General features: G+C 31.4%; 1 protein-coding gene and 1 pseudogene across 3 annotated transcripts; both read right to left on the bottom strand.

The window, feature by feature from the left end:
* Positions 1-1,858: 1,858 nt before the first annotated feature.
* LOC113850742 lies at positions 1,859-3,502 on the bottom strand (annotated as a pseudogene).
* A 10,230-nt stretch (positions 3,503-13,732) lies between these two features.
* On the bottom strand, positions 13,733-20,830 carry LOC113869033 (polyadenylate-binding protein-interacting protein 12-like). Of its 3 annotated transcripts, XM_027505141.1 has the most exons (12): positions 20,652-20,830; positions 20,514-20,565; positions 19,886-20,415; positions 19,663-19,773; positions 19,518-19,562; positions 19,356-19,428; positions 19,160-19,272; positions 18,996-19,055; positions 18,822-18,869; positions 18,577-18,645; positions 14,255-14,316; positions 13,795-14,153 (listed from the first exon to the last, which is right to left on the bottom strand). In XM_027505141.1, exons 3-12 carry the CDS (start codon positions 20,345-20,347, stop codon positions 14,096-14,098), a joined length of 1,101 nt encoding a protein of 366 aa, XP_027360942.1. In that variant the 5' UTR covers positions 20,348-20,415; positions 20,514-20,565; positions 20,652-20,830; the 3' UTR covers positions 13,795-14,095. The 3 variants fall into 3 exon arrangements, with proteins under 3 accessions (XP_027360949.1, XP_027360942.1, XP_027360958.1); XM_027505148.1 differs by having other exon boundaries at positions 13,733-14,153; positions 20,514-20,830; XM_027505157.1 differs by lacking the exons at positions 13,795-14,153; positions 14,255-14,316 and adding an exon at positions 18,456-18,482 and having other exon boundaries at positions 20,652-20,828.
* Between the last annotated feature and the right edge of the window lie 523 nt (positions 20,831-21,353).

The following is a 21,353-nucleotide window of genomic DNA, read 5'->3' as shown; positions in this document are numbered from 1 at the left end:
CAATTTATTTTTTGACTTGCAATTTCTAAATATTTAAATTAATATTTTTAAGTAAGAATTGACTTGTTCAATTGGTTTTGCAATAAATTATTATTTATTTTAGAATTTAAAAAGTATGGCATTACAAATACGACTAGTAAGAAGAAGAGAATATTGATGATGTTGAAGATAATGAGCATAATAAGAATATGGGAGTTGAAAAGGAAGAGGATGAAGATAAAGAGGAAATTAATTCAAATAATGAGACTCAAGGATTATATTTTGATTTTGATGATAGAGGGAGGAGTCTGTTTGTGGGTCAAATACAATAAGTACCAACAAGATAACTCTGCAAAGATGGTAAAAGATTTCAAATTTAGATTAGGCATGAAGTTCACCTCCATTTCACAATTTAAGGAGGTAATAAAGAATAGTATTTATTGAATGGATGAGGGTTAAAATTTAAGAAGAATGATAAAGTGAAATATAGGTTATTTGCAAGCAGGGTTGTGAGTAGACATTATTTGTAAGCAAGGTAAGAGACTAACTAACATACAGACCTATAACCTTAAAAGATAAGCACATATGTGGCAAAAGTTACAATGATCATAGCAAGTAGAAAATTAATGTAGATAACTTGGTGGACAATATGAGTAGTACTAAACAAATATTAGAGGTGGGCATAATTCGGTTATATCAAAAACTGAACTTAAACCAAAATGAACCAGAAATATAATTCAGTTTTTTGAATTGAACTGTTTTAAAAGTTTATGAACCAATTTAATTTTTTAAGAATCGATTCAAAACCAGTTCAGAATCGGTTTAACATTTTAGAACTAATTTAAAATTAATTTTGATTCAAAATTAATTTAAAATTCAGTTTAATTTAAAAATTACCTTGCGATAACCAAGTCATTAAGAGATTTAAGAACCTGTAATAGAAAAAGGTCAAATCCAACATTAGAAGTGAAAATCAAATGAGGCCAGGAAAGACATAAAAACTAAATGATTTAAGTAGAATCTTTAAGAAAGTAACATATGTCTTGGCATAAATATTTTGAACAGCACTAAACTGATAAAAAGATTTGCTAAAAAGGTGTTGTGATCCACCAAAATAGACATCCTTTAAGAACTTGAGGCACTCCTAGAAAGTGACCCTATATGTCAACCACTTCTCGGCTCCAATAATTCAGAGGAATGCAATTTAAAATGTACAATATAAGTATAGACAACATAAATTTAACGTAAATTTGTACTGCGAATGTCTTCATAAATTAAATATCAAACTATGAGAGACGACAATATTACTTAAAAAAAGACATACTTGTAAGTAGTTAATTTGCTACTCAACCACTTCTCAAGGCTAAGAAATTCTTTTCTTGATGCAACAGCTGCTAACCTTATACTATAGTAAGAGGGAATAATTTATTTGATAGCATATCACCATATATACAAGTGCCATACCTAAAAATTACCACCTTTGTGGTATTTATTTGATAGCATATCACCTTTTTGTGATTTAAGTAAGAGAGAACAACATAATCAATTAAATGGTGCTAAAATAAATATACGGTATCAGAAATATACAATATGTTCAACAAATAACAATGGTCTATTGAGTATAAAATGCTTGAAAGATGCAACAAGAAATATATGTACAAAAGCTATTTATTGAAGCCACACCTTTTACAAGAGACACTGGTGCAAAGATATAGCAGGACTTCCACAGCAAAACCAATATTATTGTTTTAAAATAAATAGACTGTACCGGAAGCATATGATGTCTTTAGCAAATAATAATGACTTAAAATGAATTTTAAAACTTGCAACTAGAAATATAAGTACAAAAGCTATGTGATGTATTTACCAGTCACCTGACTCAATTACACGAGAATATGCTGCTGTGATATGCATGTGCTGAAAATCATAATGGGAGTATTGAGCTGTACTTCACAGAGCACATTTCTTTCCAAACTTGACTCTTGTGATGATACACCAAAATTTGCTTATGAGTTGCCAAAAAAACATATCCACCTGTCTGATTGATTAGAAAAATGCCTGGTACCATTCCTCTAATACACCTCAGACTCACCTTATCTACCATACACCATTCATCTTTTCAATAATCTTTTAACACCTATATATTCATTAATAACAGAAAGGCAGCCATCAAAGTCCAAGAGATAATAGTCAACCAGTGGAGTGCATTATTGACAAACACAACTTGGTTCATTTTCATATTAGTAAAATGGTCATCTTGGAATGAAATGAACTTTCTCCACTTGTCAACTCCGAATCAAACACCAAACAAATGAAACTTCCATCTAGCCTATGACCAAAAGTGCGACGGCGACCCGCTAAAACAACATTGAACTTTTGATACGTCGAATCGCAGGCCAAGCCAATCAATGTAGCTTCACCATCTGGATAAAATCAAGTCCATTTTGAAGCTTGTGGCCATTAATTGATTTCTGACATATGCCTGTATAAAATTTTGTTGCAGTAAAAAATTGGAGAGGGAAACAAGAAACAACAAATGTGCAGACAAGGCACCATACTAACTGCCAACCAATTCTCATATGCCAACCAAAAATTAAAATTCAATCAATCAGAAGTACATGTTGAGAAACATAAACCAAAAAATTTCTAAGTTCACATTATGCAAAAGTCTAAACCAAAATTGTCTATACAGACTCAACATATAATGGTCCTAAAAATAAACTCCTTTAATCATCAAGACTAATAGTTGTTGAATATGGAACACCATGTTTAGAAACAACCTCTACAAACAAAAATAATATATATCATTGACTCATTACTTTCCTAAAACATAACCATAACAAAAAAATATGTAAAACATCAATGTTAAGTTACCTTGCTCAAATATCTCAACTTGCTCAAAATCATCTTCAGAGAACAATGAAAAAGACAATCCTTTTAACCAATCTTAGGTGTAAACAAGTACTTGCACCATATTAGGAAGAAGGGAACCACGAAAAGGATTAAGCACTTGTCCTCCTGTACTAAATGCAGACTTAGATGCTACAATAGAGACATGTATAGCCAACACTTCTCGTGCTATACTAGCAAGGATAAAGAATTGAATTGAGTTAACTTTCCACCATAGTAGAACATCTAATTCTTGTAACTTATTATACGGTTCACAATCTTCCTTCAAGTATCTATCTAACTCAAACTTAGCATCAAACTTGTGCTCAGTTTGCTTGAAAAATAAATCAACATAATAGTAATCATACTCTTCCACATCTGATTGTGTATCTGGCTGTGTACTTTGAGAATCGTCCTCAGTACCAGAATATTAGTCATAAAGTGATTTCAAATAAGAGGACAACCTATTTTTCAATTCATTTTCCTTGTCTTCATTAAAAAAGTAATCTATGAACCAATTCACATATGCCAACTTGTGCCTAGGATCAATAACGAGAGCAATCAACAACAACAAATTTAGTTCATCAAGATTTTCCCGATACTTGTCATATTTGTTCTTCATCCTACTCGCCATAGCCCTTATACTTACATCACTGTGCTCACAATATATACCAATTTTTCTTTCAAGAGCAAATATCTCTTTCATATAAAAATTGCTTGTAATGTAAGAGGTACCAGAAATACACATTGTACAATCATAAAATATCTTAAAAAATGGAAGAACTGAGCTAGCATATTTCTAATATGCTTCAATAGGAGTATCCATTATTTTGTCTAGTTCTTTAACATATTTTTTTGTCTTGTATCTCAAGCAAATCAAAAACCTTTTGATATTTCAATGCTACATCCAACATCTTATAAGCAGAATTCCACCTAGTTTCAACGTCGAGGCAAATGAGACCCTTATACAAAACTTTTTCTTGCTCGATGCACTTCTTGAATCTTTCCATCCTAGCAGGAGAATATCTAATGTACTTAATTGCACTATGAATTCTTACAATAGAATCACTAATCTCCTTCAGCCCTTCCTTCACAATCAAGTTCAAAATATGCGCACAACATCGCATATGAATTTGGTCACCTTTAAGAATTAAGCTATTCCAAGATATCATCATTCTTTTTAAGTATTGAATCCTAACATCATTTGATGAAGCATTATCGACTGTTAGACTAAAAACTCACTCCTAGTCCCATTGTTTTAAATAATCCTCAATGCTCTTATCCATAATCTCTCTAGAATGACCTTCCACTTGGCAAAAATTTAAAATTTTTTTTGTAGTTTCCAATCATTATCCACAAAATGAGCAATTAAGCACATGTAGCTTTGATTTTGATCAAAAGTCCACGTGTCAGTTGTAAGACAAACTCTTTGACAATGGTTAGAAAGATATTTTACAAGCTTTGATTTCTTCACTATACAAAGCCAAAATGTCACGTGTTATTGTAAAACGTGTAAGAACATTAAACTTTGGTTGCAAAACAGCCTAAAAATTGCAAAAAGTATCATTCTTTACAAATCAAAATGGAAGTTCAACAATTATAAACATTTCTGCCATTTTTTTCCAACACAACTCCTGATCAAATTTGAAAATAGTTGGTGAAGATCCAATACCTTCTAACAAGGAAGCACCTATTTTCTGCCTTTTGTTTCCTTCTGTATGTGGATTATCTTTACATCTCTTTAAATGTGTTTTCATCGCACTAGTTCCATTTAAATACTTGATCAATTTGCCACAATAATTACATTTAGCCTTCTTATCTAAATCATAGTCCATAGTGAAATAATTTCAAACTATTGATTGATTTTTACACTCAAATGATGATGTATTATGACGAGGTGGTAAACCATTAGTGTGAGGGGCAACTTGCTGTTTTTGGCACCATAGTCTCATTATAATCATTCAATTACAATATCTGCAACATAAAAAATAATTTCAATAAAGTGAAAGTTATAAAAAATAATTTCAATCATTCAATGACAACACCAAACATACACAAATAGAGAGAAAGAGAGAGACTAACATGAAGCTATCCACAAAGCCTATTTCAAGCTCGGGCCAAACTAACAAGTTGCCTTTCTTATTGATAAGGTTCCCAAGGACCAATGCGAGGAGTAGGAGGTCAAGGTCAAACCCTATGTTTGTGTGCAAGAAAAACAATGCCACTATTGAAACCCAAGAACGCTCGTCCCCGAATGTCACATGTATGGGCCAAGTTTGAGCTCGACGCTCTTCCAAACAACTTGCCACCAAATGAGAGAAGCCCCTCACCTGTTGCAGGTGCTGCCGTTGGTGGATCCAAAAGCCTAAAACCTACCGCTACCTATAACGCCTTATATTTCTTTCCTCAATATATGATAAAATTTCAAAAAAATTTAAATGGTAAAGTAAATTTTCTTTCAAAAACTCTCTAATAAGAAAGAAACAATAAAATGATATAAAGTTCATAGAGTAAAATTTCATTAATTCATAAGTACTTTAGAAAAATACAGATTCTAAAATTTTCATCAGCAACAAAAGAAATAGTAGTTTTACAACTGTTTCAAAAGAATGCTATAGAACTGAAAATATTCATTACATAACTCAAAATAACTAAGTCCTATAGCAGTTCTCATCCATCCATGCACTATGAGCCTAGTATTATTCATCCTAGTTTCCTGAAAATGTTGTGTAAGGGTGAGTCTCTACCCTACCACTCATACATAACATATATTCATCATAAAATACATCTTATCACGATTAAAGAAAACATCATGGCATTACATATCATAGTATCATATAAAGCATGTTCTCATCTCAACACATTATATTCCATAAATTCACAATTTCTTTTACTTTTATCCGCGCTTACTGTGCCCTGTGGCCACAGTAATCCGATGCCTCTATTCTGAGGCCTTACACATCCATGTAAATAGTCGTCGGATGGCCCAATGCAATACATATACAACACATGCAATAGACAGCCCTTTAGCAAAGGTAATGGTCAGAGTCAGGTTGGGAAACAAGTGTGCGGCCATGTGGTGCATTCGTATACAACATTCTGTGTACAATCCCGAATGTCACTCACCACACTGCATTTCTCCAAGATATTCCATATCGTCTCCATCTTCCACTCCTCTAGTGTATCTCTATAACTATTTACATCATATCTTTTTTCATCTCATACTCTTTCGAGTATGTTCACATATTCACATATGTCATTTCTCATGTTCACACATTTTTCATCATATACATCATACCATGACATATTCACAATACACATCATTTTTACATGAACCACAATATATTCAAACATGAAACATCCATCTCTTTTTATATTTCATATCACAAAATCATATCAATCATCCTCAATATACCTTAGCATGCACTATTTGAACATAATATCACATTTTCACTATGTATTCATAAAATCACATAAACAACCAATTATTCTCACTTTTCACCGATTATTTTTCATAAAACAAGGATTATTCTACATATAATCACATACATGACAAGATCTATGAGAATACAAGTAATAAACATAACAAAATGATAAAGTAGAGTCTTCCTTATCTCAAAATAGAGCTTTTACAAAGATTTAACTGAAGATTTAACTCTAGAACAATAGTTTTTCCTAAGAATACCATGAACATCCATAAAAAAAAAAGCAGAAGAAGAGAAACGAACAGTAAATCCAACTTCAAACTTAGAGAAACTTATTTGAAATCCTTTAGAACAGCTTTTACAAAGATTTAACCAAAGATTTAACTCTAGAACAATAGTTTTTCCAAAGAACACCATGAACATCTATAAGAAAAAGAAGAAAAAAAGAAACGAACAGTAAATCTAACTTCAAATTTAAAGAAACTTACTTGAAATCTTTTAGAACGGATGTAGAATCAAAGATCTAAAGAGAAATATAAGTTTAGGAGGGTTTAGTATGAGAGAAAATGGTGAGATATAGCCTTAGAACCTTTGAGAACCTTGAATAGGAGTGAATAAATGAAAATTTTGTGTGAAACTCCCTTTTTATAGAAAATTTTACTGTTCACCACCAGAAACACTGTTCGTGGTCACTGTTCACGCATACTGTATACGGACTGTACGTATATGTGACGTCAGCCATGACATCATGATAATGTCACTGATGACGTCAGTGATCATTGTACATAGGCAATTTTACTATTCATACACAGTTTATACGCTGTTTTACTGTTCATCGGCATTATTCACAATTTTTTTTTGAAAATATAAATTCTATCCAAATCTATTCCAATTATACTTTAATAAACCTCATTTTATTTAAATCAAAGTGTAGGATGTTACACTACCAAAGTTCACTAAACTCACTATAACATTCTATTATGTTGCTTAGAGTGCCTCATATTATGGAATCTCACTTCTTAGCACATCAAAGACAAGTCCCTCTCAGCACAAACCAAGAAACTTGAGACCCAAGAAGAAAACAACGAAGGGGAAGAAGTTGAAGCAAAGGAGAATCTAAATGCAATCATGTACATGATATAAAAAATAAGCATTTAATATAGTACCTGTTCATTTAAACATTCAAACAATTTGGTGCTGTGAATTAGAGAGGTTAGGGTTCAATTGAGAATGGTTAGAAATATTAGTGAATTGAAAAAAAGAAAAAAAGAAACAATGAAGGAGTGGAAATTGATAAAAGGTTCTATTGAAGTAAACCAAATGTCATTTAAAAATAGTTTGGTTCTCAAACCAAACTCTCACACATACAGTTCCGATTCACTTTTCTCACATAGGTTTAGTTTATTAGCCAACAGTGCAGTTTTATTCAAGATTCAATTTGATTTTAACCAGTTATTTGAATAGTCCTGACAAATATCAATTAATGGAGTGATAAAAAAAAATATAAGACAAACTTATTGTACTAACCTTTATGTTTTAAAAGCATATTGGGCTAGAAGAATGTCAAATGAAAAGTTGGAAGGAAATTATGCATAACAATGTAGCAAGTTGTGGGATTATGTTGCTGAGATAAAAAGAGGTAATTCTAAGTTTAGTGTGTTGTTGCTAACTAATACACCACCTAATGTTGTTGGACTTATGTTTATAAGGCTCTACATATGTTTGGAGAGTGTGAAAAAAAGGGTTTCTAAAGGCATGTAGGTCAATTGTAGGTCTTGATCGATGTTTCTTGAAGACACTATTTGGAGGAATATTTTTAGTTGCAATGGCAAAGATCCAAATGACTAATATTATCCCTTAGATTTTGCAATTGTAGAAAGTGAGAACAAAGATTCATGGATGTGGTTTTTAGAGAAAATTTTAGATGACATTGTCCATGATAAGAATTAAGTTTTCATTTATATACAACAAAGGGTATATACACACATACTTATCTATTTATATAAATACTTATTTATATGTTCATTTTTTATTAATTGCTTGCAGTATTGTAGGATTTAGTTCTAGCATTGCAAAAAATGCTTGAACTTTTTTAACATAGAATATGTGTTAGAGATATTTATTCAAACATGAAGAAGTACTATGGAGGTGGAGCTAAATTGCAAGAAAGACTATTAGCAACATCAAAAAGCACCATACCATGTTGCCTAGAAGAAAAAAAATGCAGGAACTGCAAGATGTTTCAAAGGATGTTTACAAATGGCTACTACAATTTGACCCTACCTTATGAAGTAAATCTCACTTTAGAAGCTTTTAATGCGAGGATCTTAGAAGCAAAAGAGAAACCAATCATTTCTATGTATGAATGATAAGGAAATATGTCATGAAGAGATTTACAAAAAATAGAATGTTGGCTAAAATTTTTAAAACAAAGGGATATATATGTCCAAGACTAAGAAAAAGGTTAGACAAGGAAGTTATGGAGTAAGCTAAATGGTCATGTATCTGAGCTGGTGAACAAAAATATGAAGTGCAGAATTATGTAGATGTATTTATAGTTGATTTTAGGAAAAAGATTTACTCATGCAAATCATGAGAATTAATCTGCATTCTTTGTAGGTATAATGTTAATGTTGTAATTGCCATACATTCTCTGTGTGCAGGTTTTAGCTTATACATGTTTTCTCTATTTGTAGGTATGTTGTAGCTGTTATACACTCTAGTAGGTTAGATCCAACGAAATTTATTTATCCATACTATCATATTGACATCTATAACAAAAGTTATTTTACAACCATCCATCCTATAAATGAAGAAAAAATGTGGTTACCTACTAGACTACCTCTTGTCTTACCTCCACACAACATAATCCTAGTTAGAAGACTTTAAAAACTTCGTAGAAAAAAAAAAGATGAAACATCTAATAGACATAAATTAAAGAGAATGAATACCTTCTTCACATGGAGTAAGTGCGATCTATTGGCACAACAAAAAAGCTTGTCAAAATGTGACACTACCACCACATCTGCCGACTCCAAGAAAAATACAAAAGAAAAATGTAGTGGTAAGTACTACATGTTTACCTTCTCAACCTAGCTACGACATTGAACTTCCTATTCTTGTTTAACAATCTTTTACCATTGTACCAATGTTGACCCTGCCACTATAAGATTGAAGAAGAAATTTGTAGCTGCTATAACAAATAACTTGAAGCCTAAATTAGGACTATGGAAAAGTAGAAATGGAAGCCAATCATAACTACATAACAATTGCAAAATGTTGTCACTCAAGTTGTGCAAAATATGAAGTAAAATTCACCTTTTCAAAGAAAAAAAAGTAAAGCTACACATTAGGAACTGAATATACCTTCTTCTTTTGTAATTTTGACTTCTTTTGTAAAGAGAAGTTCTTTCAAGTTGGCCTATGTGCTCACATGTTAAATATTGTCAGGGTCCTACTTAAGTTGATGTGTACTTTATTTTCTTTTATTTATTTAACTTATTGTGGACCACCTTATTTTTAAACTTCATTAACTCGTTCAAATATCATTTAAATATGAACATTAAAATGAAATAACTCATAATCAATACATTAACAAAACTACATTGTCATTCATTAAAGTGAAAATTAAAGATACATCATGAAAACTTGCTTTCTAAACCTATTTCTCATTATAATGACAAACATCTCTCAATTTGGTTCTTAAATCCATTTTTCATTTATCTGTGAAATTTAGTTTACAACTTTTACATAATAGATCACTACTAATATACCAACAATTATATGAAATAAAAATAGTTTCCACGAACAACATAAAAACAACTTCAATACTCAAATTCTTTTCTTCAAATTTGCTATAACCTTTTGCTCTTCTTACCTTAGCTGTGTCTTGTTCATATAGTTAAATCCACTCACTAGAAAAACTTACAACTCCATGCCTTATATGCTTTGAAATTATAAACCAACAAAACAAATATACACTTTATACATTACACGTACCCTTTGGACACCTAAAAAAATGTGCATTCATAATTTTGTGTAGTTTTAGATATGTACATCTTCATACTATTTCTATATTCACAATACATTACCTTTCTACACTTACACTGTTGACTGCTACTCACAATAATTCCTTTGGTTTCCATTATTCACTCAAAAAGAAATGTTACAACAGAGGTGATGCAACTTAAAAATTAAGACTATTTACATATGTGTCAAAGTTATAAATTTGATATATCTTGCATATTATCCGTCTTCAAATACCATAAAAATGACAAAAAAAAAGATAAAAAATATGAGTCAAAGTTGTAAATTTGATACGTCTTGCATATTATTCTTCTTCAAATACCATAAAAATGAAAAAAGAAGATAAAAATTATTTTATAACTTTTTTAAGTATAAAAATTAAAGTATGATTTTTTTAAAATATAGTGAATTTTATAAGTATGTGTCAGTATATAATTTATCTATATAAATTTATTATACTACATGCATTTAACATTTATCAGAGGTAGTTATTTGTATTGTTAAAATTAAATTTAGAGTGGTACTAATTGCTTGTATAAACTATTCCGTAAAATTAAAGTTTTAAGTTTTCCTTTAGTTGGCATAATTTTTCTGAACCCGGAATTTATTAACTGTATCCATCATTCAATAGCTCAATTGTTTTCCATGCTTCTATTATTAATACGGCTTATCATGAGCACGCGTGTGGGGACGGAACAGAAGCTACCAGAGAGTTCAGACTTTCGAGTACTGTTTTGATTGTTACGGCTTTAAACAATGAAAATGGAAAATGCCAACAATTTGAGAGTGCCATGTCATGTCTCGGTATGAATTTTGGTCCCCTGCCACACTCGTCGCTGTGTCTGATTATATAATAATTTAAGATAAATATACAATTATAAATAATTAATAAACTTTAAGTATAAGTAATTAACTATTTTATAAAATGTTTTAGTATTTATAGGAGTTATTTAATATGTTTGTTTTAAATTTTGATAGAAAATAATGTTAAAAAATAGAGATGTATTTTTTGTGGCTGAAGTAAGATGACAAGTCTAGTGATAGTGTGATACTATTTTCCTACATCCCAATTTATCACGTGCTCTATATTCAATGTTTGTCTAATCATGTCCATGAATGTTTATCTGGAAGCTTCACATATATTAGTCAAACATTCACAAATGAAAATTAAAAATGTTATTACCATTTCATATAATTCAAAGAAACATGCCTCACACACCCAGTCCCTCTACCCAAGAACAAGATAGTAGTGGGTTTCTTTAATTGATAAAAATAAATAATATAAATTAAAGAAACATATTAAATTATATCATGTAACTCACTTCTATATTATTAATAATTTTATTGAAAAATATTTTTTTATCAATTCAACTTTAAAGTATAATCATATATTATATTAATTATTTGTGTTAAATTTTATTAAAATTAAACAAATATAAAAATATCATAAAAATACTTTATTTTTATATATTCTAAAATTATATAGTACGGTAACTTTGATGCATATAAATAAAGTAATTAAATTTTAAATTATTATAAAATTTTATAAATATAATTTATGTTATTATAAATTTTAATTTAATATTAATTTTGAAATTAAATCATTCAATAAAAATTTATTAAATGGTATAATAATAAGTATAATTTACACAGGTATAATTTAGTTATATTTTATTTTTAAAATTTTTATAATATATAAAAAAAACATGTTTTTGGACTCTTAGCTTCCTTTAATAGCAAAAAAGAAAAACATGTTTAAAATCTTAATAATTATTCTTTTTCTTGAGTAAAAAACATAAAAAAAAGAAGATAAAATGGTTACATTAAATTAAAAAAGTATAAACTATATTTTCTTATAATGTATAATATAATAATTATAAAAAGGTAACATATTGTGAAATACTATTTGATTATTAATTAATGAAGAATTATATTTATATGTATCATAATTAAATAATATATATTATAATTAAAAAGAGATATACGCGTGAGAAAGTAACTAAAACAAGACTCAAAGTAGAAGATAGAAGTTTGGTTTTATGTATATATAAAATTATTATTATTTGGATAAGTAGACTTTCAAAGTTTTGAGATAAAAAAATCTGGCTCTGCCTGAATGCAACTGTTGTTTGTTAGAATTTGAATTTGAATAATAATTAATAATTAATAATTTGAACGTTGAACAAAGAGAGAGTCAGAGACCTTTAGCTTTGGAGGTGGTAATCTTTAAATTCAAGAGGAGCCCCTACAATCCTTAGTCAATTACAAATCGTATTTGGTGTCCTTTGACCTATAAAAATAAATTGAAATTTAAATATAAAACCTTATAATAAATAGTCAACTGTGTCGTATATATTCTATAATAAATAAATAAATATTAGAGTCTAAATTGAGATATTTATTTTACATTTTTTTTTCGTTTCAGGTAAGATTGAAATAATTATTATAAATTCTTCAAAACATATTTTTAAAATGTTTTTCTTCTTCTCTAATCGGGTTAGAATGGATTAGGTGAGTGGGCCTGTATTTCATCCATTAGGAGTTGGCCTGCATTTGCCACAGCCCATACCTAGCTATTAAATAGGCCAAACTAGTCAAAATTTACAAGTGATGAAATAAGAAGAACAGCACTTTTTTAACCCCCAAAAAATAAAGAAGAACCTCATTTTAAGCATTCTAAAAACTAATACCTTCATAGCCGCAAATGTAAATGACATGTTGAATTTGTCCACGGAAATGATAATGTCGATGGAAGCCAATATGATTAGAATTAATGGTTTACTAATTTTTATTTTGAAATTAAATATATGGTAGCTTGTTAAGTATTAATTTTTCATATTTGTAAATTTACAAACTAAATTATTTTCACTTTTTTTTCCAAAATAATATGCAATAACGCATAAATATAATTTTAAATCATAGTTTAGATCATGCAAATCGCAGACAAAAATCAAAACAAGCCTTATAACCAGAAAAGGATAGTCACAACAACTTAATGTAATTTTAGACTGAATTATTTTAGTTAATTATGTAAAACAAAATTAAAAAAAATTACTATTTAATCTTGTATTGTAAATTTTTAAAAATTAACTAATAATTATTGTTTTTATATAAAAAGCTTATTTTAAATAAACAAAAATTTAAAACTTTAATTAAAAACTTGGGAACATTTTGGGCGATATTAGGGAAATAGGTGATTTAGAGATTCAGAATAAGGTGGTGGTTGGTGGGTGAAAAATAACAAACAAAAAATGCAAGTTTATAAAAAGAAACAAGGTGGTAAAAAGTGGCTGCGGAGCGCCGATGTTGAGGGTTGGTGCATGCAAGATGATCACATGAAAAAGAACAAAAAATATTGACCAAAGTTAGGGGTTGACCATTGTAACACAATAGAGAATCAGCCATCACTTGATACGGCAAAAGAAAGAGCAAAATAAACAGCTCGTGACTAACAAAGGTTTTGTAAAATGTTTCTTTAAATAAATTCCAGATGTTAGGAACATCCAACCATAAAATTCTCTGGTTGCAAGATCAAGATCATGATCAACCCATCATAAATTAAGCCTTCAGGATCCTCGAAATGTCATCCAACTCTACAACCTAAACACGTAACTCATAACCCCAACAGGAAACAAAGATACCATACTGCAAGACTCAATGACAAAAGTATCAACAAAACGCCACCGGTACCTTAGAACATATCTGTTTCTATGTATGTATAGATGTAAATATATCTCTCAGCACCAACCAACCCCGGAAACATGTTGAAGGATGATTCAGTGGATAGAAGTCCGAGGCGCGCGAGATCGGACTGGCGTCTTCGATGGACTTACCCTGCATAGCAGACCAGGCGTAAGAATCCTTCAAGCCACATTCAAAGAAATCCCAAAGTATTTAGCAGAGTTGAAATCAAAGATAAAATTTATCAGTCCAACCTTATGGGCAGTGAACCTAAAATCACGCCGCTACAGCTCAGAGCTGCAATTGCACTCTCAGCCTGCAAGAACGAGGCAAAGAAAATCTTCAGGCACCCAAGAAAGAGAAGAGACATGGCAAACCAAATATTGGCCCAAAAATATTTTGCAACAACTGTTATTACTTACCTGTAAGCACAGCATATAATTCCTAAAACAAAAAAATTGATCTAGTTCACATGTACAGAGTACTTGGGTTATTAAAACCCTTCCAATAAGGTAGTGAAGATCAGGACCGCCCCATTGAATAACAACTCTATAGATGTTCCTTACAAAAATATAGAGAAATTGAAACTAACCAAGCCAGGACTGTACATAAATGCAAAAACTACAAAGGTAAAAGATGCAACATCTTATTGTGTGAGAACTTTATTGTCTTTAACAAAAAAAGATATAAGGGGAAAACCAGTCAAACAAGCTTAACAGCTTCACCAATTCAAATCAAGTTGTCATCATGTGATTCCTGAAACCAGCTTACAGCTTATTGAGCAAGCCCAAGTATCATTACCATTTAATGGCCCAAAGTGACCCCCCACCATAAAATAAATATCGCAAATGAATATGTATCCCTTAACCACTAGATCATAGAGCATCATACTGGAGCACAACACACACAAAGGCTAAGAGTGAAAGTGCACCCATCTTTCATTAATACACACTCAATGGATGAAAAAACAAATTTAAGAAGTAAGAGCATTTATTAAAAATGAAAAAATTCCCTCCTCTTCCTTCCCTCCCCCTCTAAAACCAAACACCTAAACATACCCTTAGATGGTACAATTTAAAGACTCACATAAAAAGAAAATATTGTGCATATGTGCAAGTGTTGCAGTGCACATGTGCGTGTATGTGTCTTGTGCACACACAAGAAAGCTGCTATACTAATATCCTCCCACTTGGAGTATGTTAGCAACCTATACTTTTTTTTCTTGTGACAAAAAAGCCAATTCCATTTGTGTTCTATAACTCGCTTGGTGAGCTTCACTTTGAGCCAAGGTTTTTAAATTGAGATCCTAACTAGAATAGGAGTTAAAAACACGCAAAATGTGTGATCATGGCATGGATCTTAAGATACTTACCAATAATGTAATATTACAACAATAATCAAACCCTATCTCACTAGGTGAGATCTATTACTTGAATTACATGATACTATTGAATTTGGTCAAAATTTAAATTTTTTAAAATACTATTTATCACAAGATCTTTTTAATATTTTTTTAAAAAAATTCTTTGGTTCTCCCTTTAATTAAAAGTCATGTCATTCATTCTACTCACTAATACTTTCAGTGACCTCTGCATGTACCCAAGCTACCTTATCAATTTTCTGTTTTTTTTTTTTTATATATATAACTATAAATGCTACTCTAATATAATAAAACTATCCTTTCGGCTAATATCAACCACATGGATCATACGACATCATTGATTTGAAAAAAGTCAAGTTCTCTAAAATATTTATTAAGATCTCTTTTAATAATTTTTTTAAAGTTCTTTTGGATCTCTCTCTATTCCTTTTCATTGGATTATAAATCATTTGATTCATTCTCTTTACCAGGACCTCCAATGACCCCTATTCGTGTCCAAATTATGTTATTCATTTTGTCATCTTTTTTATGGTAGAAACTACTTCAATACAATTTTTTTTTTGTATGACCATTTATCCATTTTAACATTTTTATTTTTGTTACTTGCAATTTTTTCTCGTATTATTTCTTTAAAGCTTACTGTCCATTATCATGTAGGAGAGTTGATTGTATAGCAATATGATAAAACTTTTCTTTTAACTTGATAGGTACATTACAATCACAAATAATTCTCAATATTCTTCTCAACTTTAACCATCCAGTTTGTATTTTGAGTAATATCATCAATTTCTTTATCATTCTATAAAATTAATGCTAAATATCTAAACTTGCAAACTCGTGATATTACATTATCTACAATTTTAACTTTTAACACATGATTTCCATCTTGCATTTTTACTAAAACTACAATGCATTCCTCTATTTTACTTCTGTTCAAACAAAAACCTTTAGATTCCATAGTATGCCTTCATAATTCAAGTTTAGAGTTATCTTCTTCTTTTGATTACTAAACTAAGATTATGTCATTCGTAAAGAGCATGTAATTAGAGATAAATTGTTGTATGTTACTCATAAACACATCTAAGTTAAAAAAGTAAGAATTCAAAATTAAGCTCTAACGTAAATCTATCTCTATAAGAAAATCCTTAAATATTCTTCTAGGAGTTCCCACACTAATAATTACCCCCTTATATTAAGTCTTGTATAGTCCAAATATATGTTACATGAACTCTGAACCCTTTTCCTTTCTAAATCATTTCACAACACCACTCTTAACATACAATCATCTCTTATTTATGTCAATAAAATCATATATAATTTTTTTGAAAGTCATTATTTATTTATATGTTATGCATAATCTTACTAGAAAACGTTTTGTTCCTAGTAGAATAAGGGTTGGTTGTTATATTTAGATGTTATTTGTATATGCAATATAAGTTTTAGTACAGAAAAGAAGAAGTGTTTTTTACACCTACTGTCAGCTATCAGCCACACCCCAAAATGGAGTTTGAACAAACCAGCAAGTAAATAGAAACAGGTTAAAAGGAGAGAGGAGTATTTGACAAAATGTGTGGAAAAATCACCACAGAATCATAGCCAAATGCCAGCCACAACTACACTTTGAAGGAGATAAGTGAGCAACTACAACCGTGATGCATAACCAAGTTCAAACAAGCCACCCAGCCATCAGACACAGCCCACAGGCCAAAACCCAGTCATCAGCACCAATTAAGAGATGTTGAAAAAGAAATCAGGCTTCAAGTAGGTCAAGGTGGTTTTAACCCCTAATTGGTTTGATCTGCTACTCAAATAGAAGCTCACTAAAACACTAAGATTGGTGATTTCACCTCTTCTATGATCTCACATGGCAATTCCACGCCAATGTCACTAAGGTTTTATTTGGAAGTTTTGAGGGAGAGCGAATGAAAAAGGTAATGGAGGAAGAAGGGGGGATTAATACAGAGCTCCCCAAATTGGGAGAACTAAAAAAAATAGGATTATGAGGGTTTATAAACCCTCACCCTCTTATTTAAAAAACTTTCAAACATGACTAATCATCACATAAGTCTTCCTCTTCCCTTCCCTTCCCTTCTTCCTAAAAACTAACTCACAAACATTGCCTAAAGCGAGTCAATGAATGTGATCAAGATTCATGGGCCTACAGAATTCGTAAGACCAGAGTAAAATCACAATCTAGACAACCTTGCTTTAAACTGAACCAAACCAACACTCCTCATGTATAAAAAAAATGAGAAATATGACCAGCATCATCACTTGCAACGAGTGCAAATTATGTGTTAGAACTGAGAGCAGACAAAATCTTCATCAAATGGCTTCAATGTGAATGAAGAAGTAAATGAAAAGCAAGCTGAAGTCATTCCCAATATTTGATTGAAACTCTTCCATGAGATCTACAATTCTCCTTGTTTTGTTTTACAAATAATGTGAGCATATGAAATTTTAAAAGAAAAGGCATAATATGTGTGCGGGTGTGTGAGTGTGTGACTGAGGGAGAGAGAAACTATTTTATTTTCCTTTCTCATTGTTAGGATTCAATAGCAAGGTATGAGACTTGAGCCCCATGTTTGTGAGGCATTGTGCTCTCTAACTCCAACTACAATTAACTTAACTTCAGTCATGTGGTTCTCCCAAGGTTCGTATCACTCATTTTACACTAAAAAATAGTAATATTGTTTTGTTGAATAATCCACAAATTTGTTTTTTTCTTTTTCTTAATTCACAACTGTTTTCTTTTCAAAAAGAAAAGATGTAGTGCTAAAATATTCCAAAAGAAAACGAAGTAGGAGTATCTCTGCAGGTCCCTTTATTTATGCACACATATATAACTTCAGTCATCCAAATACCACATCATCCAGAATTTTTCTTCTAACTTGATTATTTTACTTTGAAAGGACTGTTTTGGAGCTATTCTAGTCGGAAATGTACAGTCATTGTTACTATGAAAGTTAAAAACACAATTTACTGAGAGGAGTGTACACACAAGAAGTACAAACACAATCGATTCTTTTGCGGGGGTAGGGTGGGAGTTGGGTAACCGCATTGTTTAAAGCCATCAGTAGCATTCAATCTGAAGATTATAACTTCACAAAGAAATAAGCAGTAGAAAAAATAGTTATGTAAACCAGTATTGACTCGGATGAAAACAAGACAGTTAAAAAGTTAGTGAGTAATTACCAGTGCAAACTCAACAAATGCAATTCGAGTTGAATGATGGTAATCCCCAAGAAGCCTCAAGCGTTGAACCTAGATGAATAAATCAATAAATAATGGAAAATATTTCTCCAGATACTTGTTTATTTGACCAACAACAAACACTATTGAACTTAGAAAAATACACCCAAAAAACAGAGAATATCTCATATGATGCTTAAATTCAACCAATTGAAACCATAATCTTGGTACCATTAAAAGCTACAAACCTCTCCACAAATAGATTCAAAGAAGTTTTTGACATCTGCTTGAGTAAGCTGCAGAGGTACCGAGAAAAGAAATTTTAGGAATCATGAGTCGCAATTGCTCCCAAACAGATAACGGAGAAAGAGCAAGTAGTTCCTTCAAGCAAGATTCTAAGAAAGTGTCAAATCCTAAACTACCTTCTTGTCGATGTTGGTGCAATAAATCGTTCTCGAGCACATCTCCCTTTCATCTTCAGACTGAGAAATAAAGCACCATCGGAAAGGTAATGGGCAGCGTTAGTTCAACCTGGTCAATCATCTCCTAATGCCTGTAATAGGTTTCTTGAAGAAAAAAAGATTACCCTTGGCAAAAATGTAGGATTAACGGGTGCAATGGCAGTTTTTGAAGGTAGCACTCTCAGAGGGTAATATCCAAGCATGGTACCAGACAGGCTCAAAGCAGCCCTCGCACCATCTGCAGGCATAACACTGTTAGTACAGTTAAATATCACTAAAAATTACAGCTTATCAGCAACACACATTTGGCAACAATGTTACCTTCATCAGTAAACTCAATGAAGGCAAATCGGAGAATAGAATTAGGATCTCCACATACGCGGCAATCAACAACCTATAGCCAGGAATGAGGAGTTACTCGTTACCATGGTCCACCATAACTAAGAAGAACACATGTGATCAACAAAAGATAACCGTTTTTACCTGACCACAGTTAAGAAAGAGAGCTGCCAGCTGCTCTTCAGTAACCTAGACGCCAACAGAAAAACAGCAATTCACATGAAAACAAGTGGCAAACATTGCAAGGTAGCTGAAACAAGACAATACACAAGAAAGCTAAAATTTGTACCAGTTGATCAATGTCAGACACATATACGGTCCTCCGAATCATCTCTTCTCTTTTCTCCATGTCTATTTTATGATTCACTCTTCTCTTCCCAGCACTATAGCCATTCTTCCTCTGTACCATATAATATCGTGATAAGGGGAAAAAATGAAACCTTTATGCTAGTAACCCACAATTCTGAGAGAAACAGCATAAATTAAAAGTAATCAAAACAAAATATCCATACCCTTCTGTTGTTAGTTTGGCCATTAGTATTGCCAAAATTATTGTGCAGTATAAAATTGTTAGCGTAACCAAAGCCAGCATTAGGTCCAGTTAAGTAGCCATGATTATTGGCCAGTGATGGAGGCACAAATTCCTCAGCCATGGGGTTCAGCTTTGACAAAAGCTCTTCCAAATCTCTCATATCACGCTTGAAACTATCGCCTCCATTCTCCCCATTCATCCCATACCCATCATTGTTCACTCCATTTGCGTGCATCTGAGCCTTGTAGTTGTTGTAATTGCTGTTAGGAACTGACACGGTGCTGGAAACTCTTTCTTGGTGGTTGAACACACCGTTGTTCAGATTCTGATCGCCTCTGGTTTTCGATTTCTCAACCTCACTCGAGTCCGCTGACACTACACTGTTGTCCAAATTTTGACTCGAAGAACCGATTTTCGCCCCAACATTCTCAGCAACCGCCATAATCACTAGCGTAGAGACAAAAAAAAAGCTGTTACCTTTTTTCTCCGCTTTAAGGTTTTTCCGTGAATCTGTATCAAGGGATTGAACTAGTAAAAAAATGATTTTTCTCAAAAAAAAGAGAAAAATAAGAATGACCCAGAAAACGATATGGAAAAAGGAAGCATACCCGGGTCCTATTTTATCTAAAAATTCATCATTGACATAAGATCAAGCTGATCCTGGAGATTGTGAGATACGACAACCTTAAAACCCCAGAAAAGAAAAGGAGAGAAATTGGTGAAATGGAGAGAGAGGTTTATCTTACTGATGAATGATGTGTATAGAGAGATGAAGGGGGTATTTTTCTTCGGATCGTCCGTTTTCACTGCACTGACTTTTTGGACCTTGCTGCTGAGAAGAACGTCTCAATTTGATGTTTTGGTGATGATGATGATTATTATGATGATGAATGCATCGAAGAAAAAAAAAATGATCAGCGTGACCCAATTTCCCTTTTTTATTTTTATTTATTTTGTTTCTAACATTAATTTTCCATAACTGCCCATTGAGTCACACATGTTGCCACGCGTCTCGGTACATGGTGATGATGCATTGGCGAGGTTATATGGTAAACCAAACCAAACAAAACACAATGTAGGCTAGCCACGGATTTTATATTCAAGACATCATTTAATGACTCACTTGCCTCTCATCACAGCTTATCTTAATCGAATTAAATCATTATTGTGAGATTAATAATAGGACGAACAACTAATGGAAAGTTAATTGAGATTATCAAAAATTACTCTTCACTTGTTATTCTTTGCATGTATTAACCTGTATTTCAAAAAGTTTATCTAAAATTTATTACAATATACTAATTATGCAAAAATATTTTATTTTATCGTTTAGTTATACATTTATATACTAATTAAAAAATATATAATTATGCATCATAAATTTATATATATTTTTTTAAATATTCATAATATTAAATGGTCAAATTAGCAACTAATATCAACTTATA

Source organism: Abrus precatorius, unplaced genomic scaffold (genome assembly GCF_003935025.1).
Source record: "Abrus precatorius isolate BTA unplaced genomic scaffold, Abrus_2018 Scaffold10, whole genome shotgun sequence".
Taxonomy (NCBI): Eukaryota; Viridiplantae; Streptophyta; class Magnoliopsida; order Fabales; family Fabaceae; genus Abrus; species Abrus precatorius.
This window is presented reverse-complemented; position numbering and strand designations above follow the sequence as displayed.

What these genes read in the sequence shown, in the direction of transcription:
- LOC113869033 (XM_027505148.1), bottom strand. Translation starts at nt 20,347, where the DNA reads ATGGCGGTTGCTGAGAATGTTGGGGCGAAAATCGGTTCTTCGAGTCAA. An exon ending in GCCAAACTAACAACAGAAGG is followed by an intron (nt 19,774 to 19,885) that starts GTATGGATATTT and finishes TATATGGTACAG; the next exon opens with AGGAAGAATGGCTATAGTGC. An exon ending in TCTTTCTTAACTGTGGTCAG is followed by an intron (nt 19,429 to 19,517) that starts GTAAAAACGGTT and finishes TCCTGGCTATAG; the next exon opens with GTTGTTGATTGCCGCGTATG.